At 40.5% G+C, this 12,621-nt stretch overlaps 1 protein-coding gene across 3 annotated transcripts in view; it reads right to left on the bottom strand.

Moving 5' to 3' along the window:
* Nucleotides 1-220: 220 nt before the first annotated feature.
* Nucleotides 221-12,621, bottom strand: part of ADAMTSL1 (ADAMTS like 1) — a 194,545-nt gene continuing 182,144 nt past the window's right edge. For all 3 annotated transcript variants that reach the window (XM_032206478.1, XM_032206480.1, XM_032206481.1), the window contains 5 exons: nucleotides 10,536-10,716; nucleotides 5,892-6,099; nucleotides 2,953-3,062; nucleotides 1,537-1,757; nucleotides 221-432 (listed from right to left, as the gene is read on the bottom strand). In XM_032206478.1, the coding sequence (XP_032062369.1) occupies nucleotides 326-432; nucleotides 1,537-1,757; nucleotides 2,953-3,062; nucleotides 5,892-6,099; nucleotides 10,536-10,716 (827 nt within the window). In that variant the 3' untranslated portion in view covers nucleotides 221-325. The remainder of the gene's footprint in view (nucleotides 433-1,536; nucleotides 1,758-2,952; nucleotides 3,063-5,891; nucleotides 6,100-10,535; nucleotides 10,717-12,621) is intronic.

The raw sequence follows: 12,621 nt of genomic DNA, 5'->3' as shown, positions 1-12,621 counted from the left end.
TGGGGCAGCCCCACTCCTCTCAGGCCCTTTGCTGGTGGCATGGGATTCTTTGACTTTTTGTTATCTAACCTCATGATTATTTTGCTGCATTCTGTCTCCCAGATTTATAGGAGGGAAAACTTGTCAGGTCCCTTTACAACATCAATTTGTTAAAAGGTTTTCTTTTTCCTTTTTTTTTTTTTCCTTTTTTTTTTTTCTTTTAAAGGGAAATAAATAAATAAAATGAAAAAAAAATCCATTCCATTTATATTTTCTGTGAAAGTCCTTGCCTCAGTGAAGCAAAGGCTGTGATCCCCTTGTTCCTCCATTTTCATTGCATTTGTCTTCAAGCTTTTCCACAAGTCCCACAGCAGCGTGATTTGAACTGGGTGAGCTGGCAAAGTTTGAGTTGCTTCACTTTCTCACAGTACCTTGTGGTGTCTCTGCACTCCACTACCAAAGGAGAAAGAAAAAGGAGAAATGGTGATGAGGCAATGAAAGAAGGGCTTTTTTACCTAAGAACATTTCATTGTGTTGCTGAGAGAGGGGACAAAAACAGCTTTGTACTGGGAGGTCTCACAGCGAGCACGACCTTGTCTTGCTGCAGAGGTTGAGTGGGGACTTCGTGCAGCCAAAGGCTCAAAGGAGAACATGGTGGGCAGCCATTTCTTTCAGAGCATAAGGAGAGCATTTGAGAGAGCTTTTGAACCTTCTCCAGCACTCCTGTGTCATCTACTGGCATTCTAGGGAAGCTCTAGGGTTTCCTAACAGCTGTTACATTGAAGATGCAGTTGTAAATTAAATGGAAACTTCTCTAACAGAGTAGCTCAAAGGCACTTTGTCCAATCCCATGCATTTCAAAAGAGTGTGTGGGAGTGCCTCCACGGTTGACCAGGTGTTGTATTGTGCTTTTCAAATATGTGTCAAAGAACACAGCCCAGGGTGGAGATGTTTAGATACTTTAACCTATATTTCAAATTCCCTAGGACTTTGGTCCCTAGTATCATTCAGAAAGCTTTTGAGGCCTGCAGCCTCCTGCTTTTGAGTTGCAGGTTGGAAAACTGTCCAGTATCTCAGCCAGACCTTGTGTGCATTTTTTTATCTGATGGTGTCCCGCTTTCCATATTAAGGCTGCAAAAAGGGATCACCACAGGGCAGTTATACAGCTCATTGCAATAACATCTGTGTTTTTCTTCTTTTCTGTACCACTAATGGACAGTTGGACCACTTTACACGGTTAGCAAGGAGATACAATCCCAGTCAGCCCCACTCAACACCACTGCCAGCAAACTGCAGTGGGCACCTTGTCCCCTGTGTTGGGATGCTGAGGTTTGGACACTGCATTTTGCATCTGTTCAGGTTGGAGGATACCCAGAAAGTCCAGCTGTGATGCCAAGCACCACAGTTCTGGGAGATGGCTCTCTTTAGAGGACAGATAGGCCTCCCCCTGCCTCCTCCACCCCACTCTTCACATCCTCCCCTGTACTGGGTCTGGCTGGAATGTTAACTTTCCCTGCACACCACAAACCACCACATCCCCTCAGCTCAGGAACGTACTGTTCTCACAGGGCGTGATGTTGCAGCGCTGCCAGTTGGCTGGCCGTGGTCTCCAGGAGCAGTAGTGCTCCAGCATGGGCTTGTTGGTGCGGATATGCACGCAGTCGACGCGCCGGGACTGGAAGCCATAGTTTCCGCAGGTAGCCGTACAGACGGTCCACAGGCTGACTCTCCAGTGCACACCACAGATGTCAGTCCAGCAGTTCTGAGTGCTCAAAGGCCTACGAGCAGAAGGGAAAAGGGGCCCTGTCACTCACCATGCTGCACGAGAAGGAAGCGTGTGCCACTCTGGGCAGCATGCAAGCTCTGGGGACTGCAAACCTCACATGTTATGAATATAATTTGTTCAGAGCACTGTTTGGAACAAGTCTTCACTGGGAGCAAACACAGGCAAGCCTCATGCACTGAAAGGCAATCCTGTAACTACGCTCAGGGATCAGACCCTCAGGTGTTGCCAGCTGGTATAGCACAACTGGAGTTAAATGACAATTTGAACAATTTGAGGGTTTGACCTAAATACCACTTCCCATTAAATGCCAAACCAGAGCTTCATTGAAAAGATGTAATGAAAGAAGTTACAGCCAGTAAAACCCATCAGAGGTTTATTACTTGCTGATGTCTGTAATCAGTGGGAAACAAAGCCATTTCTTAGAAATCCTCCTTTACTCTTTAGCCCTCTCTTAGAAGTGAAGATCATAGAAGAACATTTGGTTCTCTTCTTTTCATCATAAAGACAATTAAAATACATGATGGGGTGCCAAAGAGCCTCTAGCAGTAATTTTCAGCCATGTTTAGGCTTGATTTACATGGCTAAATCTTATGGAAAATAAATGTTTTTATGATGTCAATAGTGGAGCTTATCTTTAGGAACACAAAAGCCGTGGAGTCCATTTTATCCAATGAGCACTTGTGTTTAATTGAGAGATAATTGAATATTTCAAATATATATATTTTTTCTAATTTATTTTTTAAATATTTTATTTTTTAAATATTTTAATTTTGTTATTTTAATATTGTTAATATTAATATTAAATATGTTAATATTAAAATTAAAATAATAATTTAATTGAGAGAAGTGAAGCTTTGGCGGTTCTTTCATTACCAGTAGAGCTGAGGTAACAAATGTGCCCTTGGTCTAGGAAGAAATAGCATGGCCTTTCAGTTAGGATTTGGCATGCCTAGAAGGCTCTTCTGTTGTTAGCTAGCGTGGTTTTTTTTTCGTTTTTTTTCCCCTCAAATGAATGAATACTGAAGTCTGGCCTTAAGCTTTCTGAGATTTATGCCACATAATTAAACAGGTTGCACTGTTCCTTTTTGTTACATACAGAAAACACATAAAATGTCAGTTAAATCACTAGTCCATTCAAAATCTATGTGAAAGACAGTGGATTCAGTTGTATGAGATTCCTGTCCTACCTTGGCAAGGTACTGCATTGATCAGATGACACAGAAGTCCCATCTTTGGTCTGGCAAAGTATCTGTCTGTGTTGTACAGCCAGTCGTGGTCCAATGCAAGGCCCATTACACTGTGAACACAGAAAAACACTTAAGGAGGTAAAAGGCAATGTTCCCCTCATATAAGACTGCTGGTGAAATAAAATGCATACTGCTATACAGTGACTATGAAGCTTTCAAGCGGTTCCTGCAGCTCTGCACACTTTAGAGGCTGAGCACGCAGTCATCTTTTGTCCCAACTCACTCTCCTCCAGCAATATTAAAACTATATTTCGGTATCTGCTCTGTAGATTTATTACCTTCTCCTCTTCAATAGTTCAATCTTAAATACATCTGTTAGGGCAAATAAAATACTCTCACATCATTAGCAAAGAGCCTATGATCCATACAGGAAATCTGAATACATTCATTTTACTGTGCATTTTGCAGCTTGAACTATCACAATTTATGGGTAAATTGTTAATAACCAAGAACATATTGAAACAAGGACATATTCCACTACAAATAACATTTTAAAAGCATTGCAGAACAAGAAATGAAACCTGCAAACACAGCAGATCTGCAAGTTTGCTCCAAAAATGAAGTTATCCTAACCAGTTCAAGTGTCTCAGCTGCACGCTTGCTGTTTAACTCTTCTAATCCTCTCCTTCGATTAAACTGCAATTAGTTATTGGTATGTAGCATGTGTTTGTGTTCTTTTAAAATTAAATCAAATGTTAGAAAGCAGATTGTTTATTAAGTATCTGGAAATTATATTCTGGAACAGACTGGGGATTTGTTAATGTGAAGAAGGAGGAAGTTTTGGCAGGACAGGGCTACTCTCTCTTCCACACTTCTATCTTTCTCCACTGCCCCTAGAAGCCCCATTTCACACTATCATGCACTCCTCACATAATGTTCACTTTCTGCTGCGATTTCTTCCCTTCCTGGTAATTGGAAGAGAGAAGAAAATGACTCTACTCTTTCCCATGTCCCTTGTTGAGCAAGGTAGGTGGAAATGTCATTCATTGGAATGTGTAGAACACTTCTGCATTACCTGTAGGACAGGCAGTCATCATCAGCAATCTTGAGTGACTGCTTTCAAAACATTACGTGATACATAGCAGAGCTCAAATAGTCCACGAAATGCCACTAATATTAAATGGAAGGTGGAAGGGAAAGAAAAAGAATTAGTTCTGGAGGAACGGGGAGGGTAAGTCATCTGTTTTTCTCTGTTCTTTGGGAAAGCTAGTCACTGCACCTAGGCAATGTGGACCTGATGGCCTATTCAGAGTATCCGATGATACTACTCAGACAGTAATTGAGACACAGAGCCACTGATCCAGTGGTACATTCCTAATTGTAATTAGATAGCAGGTAGTCTCCTGGCTTAGAGACTGAGCTGTATAGGCCCATGTGGGACATCATTTTTTTAAGTAGAAGAAATACTATATCATAATGCATGGAGGTCAGGTGCAACAAATGAATTCAGATCTCTTTGATCATGTTGGCTGAGTATGGTGTCATGGGGAACTGGATAAACCATAATGATCTAAAAGCAAGAATGAGGCAATTGTTTTTTTTGAAAGGATAATCCAGTCCTTACCTGGAATTCCACAGGGACTGAAAATTGGACAGTTTGTTTCCTTCATAAAGAAGGATATTTCCATGCTTACTCATAAATGTAATACAATAACTGGCTTCTCTTTCATGAGAGAAATTTCCAAAATACACAAGCAAGAGTTTAATGAAGATGTCTTCAACTAGTGAACAAAAATAAGTTCTAGTCGCTGAAGATTTTTTTTTCTAACAACATCATAAGAAAACAGATGAGGCATACTGTATTGTGCATGATACTCTAAGCAAACACAGAAAGCATGTGGGTATTAATAACAAACTATTTTGTTACTTTAACCTCTAACACAATGAGATAGCATAATATGAGATAACTCTCTCTCGTTCATTGTGGTATGGTATAACCCTACATGAGAGTCACCACTTCGGAGATCTATGGACTAAAATGTACAAGTTTCTACCCCTCAGTCTGGACTGTCATGGATTCATTGACCTTCACATATGTCTCAGTCATGCTGGAGTGGAGAGAAAAGGGAGGATAGTAATGACTGGTTCTAGGTTATAATTGAATGGGTGTTGGTGAGTATCTTTTCAAGAAATCTCAGCTCACAGGAAAAACAAACAAAACAAATATAAAAAACAAAACAACACAACAACAACAACAAAAACAAACGAACAAAAAGACAAAAACAAAACAAAGCAAGCTCTTCTCTGGATTCCCACGACAAGGGGATTTAACTCCAAATACTTGGAACATTTGGTATTTATGTAAAGAAACTTTTTAACATATGATCATTTTATGAAGCTGTAAGGAGAGAATTTGAAGATCTGAAAAACAGCATGAAGTAATCTGAAGGTGCTTGTATCCTCCTATTCTGCGTTTCATTGTGAAGCTAATCAAGAAGGCTCATAGTTTATGAGGTTCTGAGGCAACATCAGAAACATTTTAAAACTGTATTGTTATACAAAAACCCCAAACCTATCACGACCATCAGTCCTGAATCCTGACAGGCAAAAATGAGACATACTCCATGGGTGTTAAGGGCAATTTTAGACATAGAGAACGCTATTTCCCAGACTTGTAACCTGTCATTATAATGAAGATCTGCAGACATTTCTACTGTGGACAAAGAGGGGTCTGCAGTGGAAGTCCTATTCAAAAGCAGTTCTGGGGACTGCAGGAAGCTACAGAAACCCAAATATGCAGTGCATCAAAACTGGAGTTCAAAGAGCTGAGCAAATTAGTTGCCTTCTCAAAACCATGCAGACCATAGCCTCTCATCTTCTGTCAGCTTTCCTCACCCCACACTATGAGGCTGTTTTCAGACTGCTGGCATGCTTCTTACCTGGCCCCAGGAGGAGGCCACCCACTCGACACAGGGTTGCTTGTTACAGTTCTGAGTGTCCACGGGGCGCTTGGACACCTGGACACAAGTCTCGTTTGACATCGGGACAGAGCTGCCTTTTGCTGTCAGTCGCTGACATGTCACTCTCCGCGTCTGGATGCCTCCACCGCAGCTCCGCGTGCATGGAGACCATGAAGTTACCATCCATCTGTCAGAGAAAGGCAAGGAAGTCAGGGAGCACATACATGCTGTGAGTGCGCTACCTGAGGTATCATCAGTGCCAACCAGAGTTTATGTGTTGGCTCAGAGAAAGGCAGCAATAGCTTGGTTCATTTGGGCCAAGACCCTGGAAAGTGCTGAGTGCCTCAGCCTCCTATATTAGTCACTGAAAACTTCTTATAGGATGAAAGCTGGGAAAATATTATATTTTTTATCTAAGTATCTCTCTGACAGTTCTTTGGGACCAGAATAATTTTTATTTTTGCCCTTACAGTTGTTTTTTAAAAGCCTGGTAAATATTTCTAGCCCAGTCACAGGGCTTGGACATGGCTGCTCTCACACCACTATGCCACAGGAGCCTTAATCACAGGCAACAATAAGAGTCCCAGCAATGGGTCACAGGGCTTGATCACAGGTTACAGTCACAGGCTGCAGTCCATTTTCAGTCCTCAGCAGAGAAAACTGTCCACATAAAGCTGATAGAGTAGCTTTGAGGGCACTTTGAACTCGCTGCTGACAGAGGAACCAAGAATCTGCTAATATGTGTCAGTCCCTGCCTGCTGTTACCTCCCTCACAGCTGGGATAATATAGTAAAGCCTGATGGTTGCTCAGGGATGGAGTTTGTGAATGGACAGCACAGAGACAAAGAACACATTTTTTCTTTCCTCTTGAGCTTGGACTGTGCATTTAATTGCTGAGGGTCTAATCCCATATGCTCTGGGGTTTAATAAAAGACCTGTAACAACAAAAAATAATTGTCCAGGCCCAAAATCTTACCAAGATGGACAGTACATCTTGCCTATTTAAAGCTGATTAGGTGAAACACCCATGCAGTTGGATTTGGGAAGGAGATATTGGTAGGAACAGGAAGAACACAACTGATTAGTAGTTTCCTGAAGAGACTTATGGTTGTCAGCAGTTTGCTTCATTAAGTTTCAGGATACACAGCAGGAGCTGTGTAATATTGGGGGTGGGGGTGGGGGTGGGAAATAGTGCCTATCTCATCCCTCAATGACAGTGTTTCTGGTTACTTTGCAAAATAGGCAATAGGTGTTCTCAAGCCCCATGGAGAGGCATCCATTACTACTCTTCAGTTTCTGCAGGTGATTAATTCCTGTGGTCACAGAAACAAGCATATAAACAGACACATTCCTGACAAAGAAAACAAAGACACAACTTTTTTTTTTTTTTTTTCTTTTTTTTTTTCTTACAGTTGAACACATCTCCCTCATAAAGCTCTGCCCTGCATTTCAATCAACTTTTATTTCCAAGCATACATCTCAACAGTTTCTCAGGACCTGAGAGAGAAGTGTGGGTGGCGGTACTGTTCAGGAAAGGGATAAAAAGACATAAACCATTCCCATGGAATTTATGGCCATCACTGTAGGCAAACTACTGTTAATGAGTGCATTTCATATTTCATCAAATCTCTTTTGGTTTTCTTCTTATGACTCAGCCTGCAACTCAGAAAATAGTTGCCTGCAAAAATGGGTAAGAATATATTAAGAAAAGATAATTAAACAGGACCTTGCCATATACCCAAGACACAACTGTAGTGGTAAATCTGGCTCGTTATTTCTCATCAGGTTGCTTAGCACCTCTCCTCGCATCAGATTAGACTCTTTTAATATAAGTGCCAGTCCCAAATCACCCTGTTGAATGAGGGAAATTGTACTAAATTTCTCTTGAGATCCTGACTACCTTGTGTTTTCTTACTCAAGAACACCATGTCCACAATGGACATAAGGTAGTGGAGGGAATAAAAAATCCAGAAAAATACAGAAAAACACTTACACACATCTCAGCTAAGGAGCCACTGGATTAGAGAATGGGGGCATTTTTAACACGGACAGAGTATAACACTAATTGGGCTCTCTGGATAGACACTGGGATGTATTCTTTTTTAGACCAATGGGTGGCAAAGGAGGAAAGTGTGTTCTGCAGGGAGAAAGCTGCAGAACAAGGGAAAGACCTTAATGTAGTCAGAAGTCTTTCAAGCTGTCATGATTCCACTGTGTTTATCAGTAATAGAAAGCAAAAGATTACAGGGGCACTTAAACTGAGACAGTCTGTAAAAGGAGGCAGACCTCTGTCTGACCCCCTTCATGCCCACAAAGTCCAATGGGATGTGCTAATTTTACAAAAGACATTTCCGCTCTGTGAAGGGAATTCAGTTTTACATCTGCAGCTGCATTTCTGCCTGTTTTGACATTCAGGAAGCTCAGGAACTCATATAAGAAACAAAGAAACAAAACCTACTAAGTAAAGTAGCTGCTAAGTCTAGCTTCTTTGTCTGTTCTGCTGTTGGAATCAAGTCTTATGACGCTACGTGGAATACAAAAAAACATATGACCCTGCAGTTCTTGGTTGATGAAACTCCTGTGTGTACAGCGCTGTGTACAGGATAGGCACCAAATTTACAACCAACACAGCCTAGAATTACCCAAGAAAACTCAGCCCATAGAAGTGTATGGGATGAGATGAGCTATGTGTGAGGATGCTGAGAGAGCTTGTCCATGTCCCTTCAAGGCTGCTTGCTATCATTATTGAAAGGTTATGGATACTAGAGAGGCCCCTGACAATTGGAGAAACAGAAGCATTGCCACCATCTTCAAAAAAGGATGTAGGGATGACGTACATGTATAGGGAACTGGTCAGCCTTACTGGGGTGCCTGGGAAAATCCAGAAGCTAGTCCTTGTGGTTTGTGTTTTTGTGCAAAAGCAGATGACTGTGAACAGTCTGCCCAGACTGATCAAAGGTAAGTCATGTCTGATGTACCTGATTGACTTCTGTGATAAAATGACCATATCTGATGAAAAAGTGAGGGACATGGAAAATATTTACTTGTCTCCATCAATAGTCTAATATCCAAGCTGTGATCTGGATAGGTTGACATGGGTTGAGTGAAAAATGTGTTTGATGATGAGGCTCATAGGGTGGTGATGAATTGTTTTTACTCTGCCTGAAGGCTGTTAACAAACAGGGTGTTACGGGGCTCAGCATTTGTCCCTGTTCATGTTCTTGTTGGGTCACTTCTGTCAAGCTCCCCTTGATGGCAGCTGCAACCTTGGGCATACTGAGAGTTTCCCTCAAGTTTTGTGCCCTGCCTAGATGAAGCCCTGAGCAGCCTGGCCTGAGCTCAGCCAGCCCATGGAAGCCTGTGATTCTACTTGGCCATGATGGGCATTATTAATGAGTCATAAAAGGAAAAGCAGAAAAGGTAGACTTAAGCAGAAAATATAGACTTCTTGGACAAGTTTTCCTGTAATTCAAGATGTTTCTCCATCATCCAAAATGACAAGTACCAACAAATGTCTGGAAAATACTTTTCAGCCTTGATGTACCATATTTCTTGTGCTGTATTTTGATCAGTTGTGAAACAATGCTGAAAACTGATAATCAAAAGCACTGATCTTCTGGGGAGCTTTGGCTTCTGGGGAGCTTTGGCTCTGGGAGCTTTGGTTCAGATTTGAAATTTGCAGCTTAGACCTCTCTGTAACTTTGATTTGCATATTATTATTATTTTTATTATTATTATTATTATTATCAGCCACCATATTGTTAATCACACACAAAACTCAGAGAAAAACTGTACAGTGCTGGCCCTAAGACATGATGTCTTTTCAGAGTGAGTTGATGTGAACTCTAGGACAAGCATCTTTTCTAACTAGTCAGTTACTGGGACAACTTTATTTTGAAGGGTCCAGATTATTACTTCTGGAGCTTACTTTCTTCTGTTCACTTTCCAGTCATTGCTATTGTATGTGGAGAGTATTGAATTTATATTAATAAACCACAAAGATACTAGATCAGTGCTTTTTCTCTAATGAGGATCTGGCCTTGAAATGTCTGAAAATCTGCTAGTTCTTAATCGGAGGTAGGAAGACAAGTACATTGTGTTCTTTTACTTTACAGTTTCAACATACAGTAAATACTGTCTGAAGGCCCCATTTAGGGTGAAATCTTTCCTTTCATGAAGTACAGCATTGTGCTCCCTCTCCCCATGTAACATCAGCCCCCAGTGAAGTTTACGAGTTTGAAGAACTGGTGAGGCTTGAAATGGAAATGAAAATTTTCTACCTCATTGTAAAAATGCTGATTATTCCCACTGTCAGGGAAGAATTCAAAAGTACCATGAAGCTGTGACCTTAGCTGATAAAGAGTAAGCAGTAACTCTTCCATCCATTTCTAACATAACTACTGAAGGAGTAAACACTGTCCGTACCATTTACTGTCAACATTTTCCAGAAATCTTGCTACTAATTCCCAACTGTCAAGGCTAAGCACTAAAAAGTTCCCTTTTAGCCATGACTTTTCCCCAGACAGGCAGTGGCAGGGCTACAATGGCATGCACTCCAGCACCAAGAACTTTACAAGTGCACTTTAAAAGCATATATGACATTTTAACATGGTAAGGACAAACCGTGAAGGGCAGTCTCTCCTGTTGCATGCAATGGGCTTTAGGGATGGCTTGGGCTTCTCTTTGCAGTGGGATATGTTGACTTCAGACCCATCCAGTAAGCATCTGAGCTGGGGCAGCTGCACCCCTTTGTGGCCACAGGAAGCAGAACAAGCCATCAGCTTGTCCACTGACCACTGGTATTCTGCCAAAAAAACATGGGAGGGACACATTAACACTTAAAAACTGTCAGCAGGAGACTAACTCTCTTTTGTAACCATTCCGTTCCTCCTCCTCCCCTCCCTCCCCCCCCCTTTTTTTTTTATGTTCTCAGAAGCATCAGACATGGAAATCGAATGACGCTGTAGCACAGTTCAGTGATGCCAAATGACAGGTACATGGGGCATCAGAAATCCTTGCATTTATGTAAACTTGGATAATTCATTGAGCCTATTAGCTGTCTGTGAATTAGTCAGAAACTTCAGAAGGCCATTGGGAGAATGAGACCAGCAGGTACCATGGCAAGCATGTAAGCTCCTGGTATGCAGGCACTGCAGAAAGCCTCGCAGCTGGTATTTGTGGTAAACATATCTCTAATTTAAAAGATAAGAAAGTAGTATGTGTGTGAAAATAACTACCTTCTCAAAGACTTGTTAAAAAATACAAAAAAAGGAATTTTACAGTGACAAAGCAGTATGGAGCATCATTAAAAGTAATATAAGAATGATTTCATAGAATATTAAGCTCTTCAGATTTTTTTTCCTTAAATGATATTTTTAGTTCCCAGTGATTTCTTCCTATTCAGTCAGATTTTTTTTTTTTTATTTAATTTATTTAATTAATTATTATTATCAATATTATTATTATTTTGCATTGGTTCATGAAAAAGGTGTTATTAATCCTTCTGGCGATACATCCTTTATACACTTTTCAGAAGTGTATAAATTCACTTTTTAAGGTCCCTAGATAGTTCATAAAGCTTGATCAGAGTTCTTGACCTTTGATAAAAATCAAACTCGTGTAGTCTGACTAACTCCCAAGAAGCCCCCTGGTTCGTTCATTCCAGTTGATTTTGTCAAGTCATTTCATACTATGAACATTTATTACAATGCAATTCAGTGGATGCAATTACAGAGGTCAGTAAATTTTTCATATTCCTCTTTGCAAATCTACTCTTAAAACATATTTTAAACGAACTTTTAAACTCAAATAACAAAATAGTGATGGGAAAACATGGCACCTGCAAAGAAGACACAATTTGGCCTTGCCTTTCACTTTTGTGAGAGCTTTGAGACTGAGATAGAACTGAAGGCACATGCTCAGTGTATTGCCAAGCATTAAAAAGACCCATCCATTTTCACTTGTCATGTGAAGGACTTTCTGAGTCTTCTAGAAAGCCCTTAGACTCCCTCATTGAAAAGTTTGGATCACCCCAAAGTAGGAGAATGAAAGGAAAGAATGGGCTTATAATCTGTTTTAACATCTTAAAGGTACACTTACAAATTCAGAGCTATGTATTCAAAAACACAATATACATTTTCATTCTTAACCATTTATAATTGCAAAGGGGTATGATTTAGTGAAGGACATTTCTTACCATGTAGATTACAGAGATCATTCATTCTGAAAGTGAATGAAGGAGTTGCAACACATTTTAAGTTTTATTGCAAAAATTAAGAAAAAGTTAAATTATTTTCCACTCCACCACCGACAACTGCAGAAATGAAAGATGCATATCCTTTTCCAACCCATCCACACTGCTCTGTTCAGTGACTTTGTCACCGTCACTTTATTTCTAGGATAAAAATAACAGTGACAGCAGTTTTACAAGCAAAGGGTTTTCAAGCAAGAAGAGACTGTGTAACAATAACTTGAGAAGATTAACAGCAGGTTTTCTAATTTTAAAGGTTTGATCTGTGGAAAACCTGTCTCAAATTTCTAGTTGACACAGCAGCTATAAGTATAGCTTGAATTATCAAGGTGTGCTACATGCTCAGCAGGCCAGAAACATCAGATGTCGTTTTGGAAAAGTGACACTGCGGGTGAAACCTAAGACATTGCAAGTTATTTGCTAGGCCTGAAAATCTGTATCTATGGTGGTAAAACATCA

The sequence above is a fragment of the Aythya fuligula genome, chromosome Z (genome assembly GCF_009819795.1).
Source record: "Aythya fuligula isolate bAytFul2 chromosome Z, bAytFul2.pri, whole genome shotgun sequence".
Lineage (NCBI taxonomy): Eukaryota > Metazoa > Chordata > Aves > Anseriformes > Anatidae > Aythya > Aythya fuligula.
This window is presented reverse-complemented; position numbering and strand designations above follow the sequence as displayed.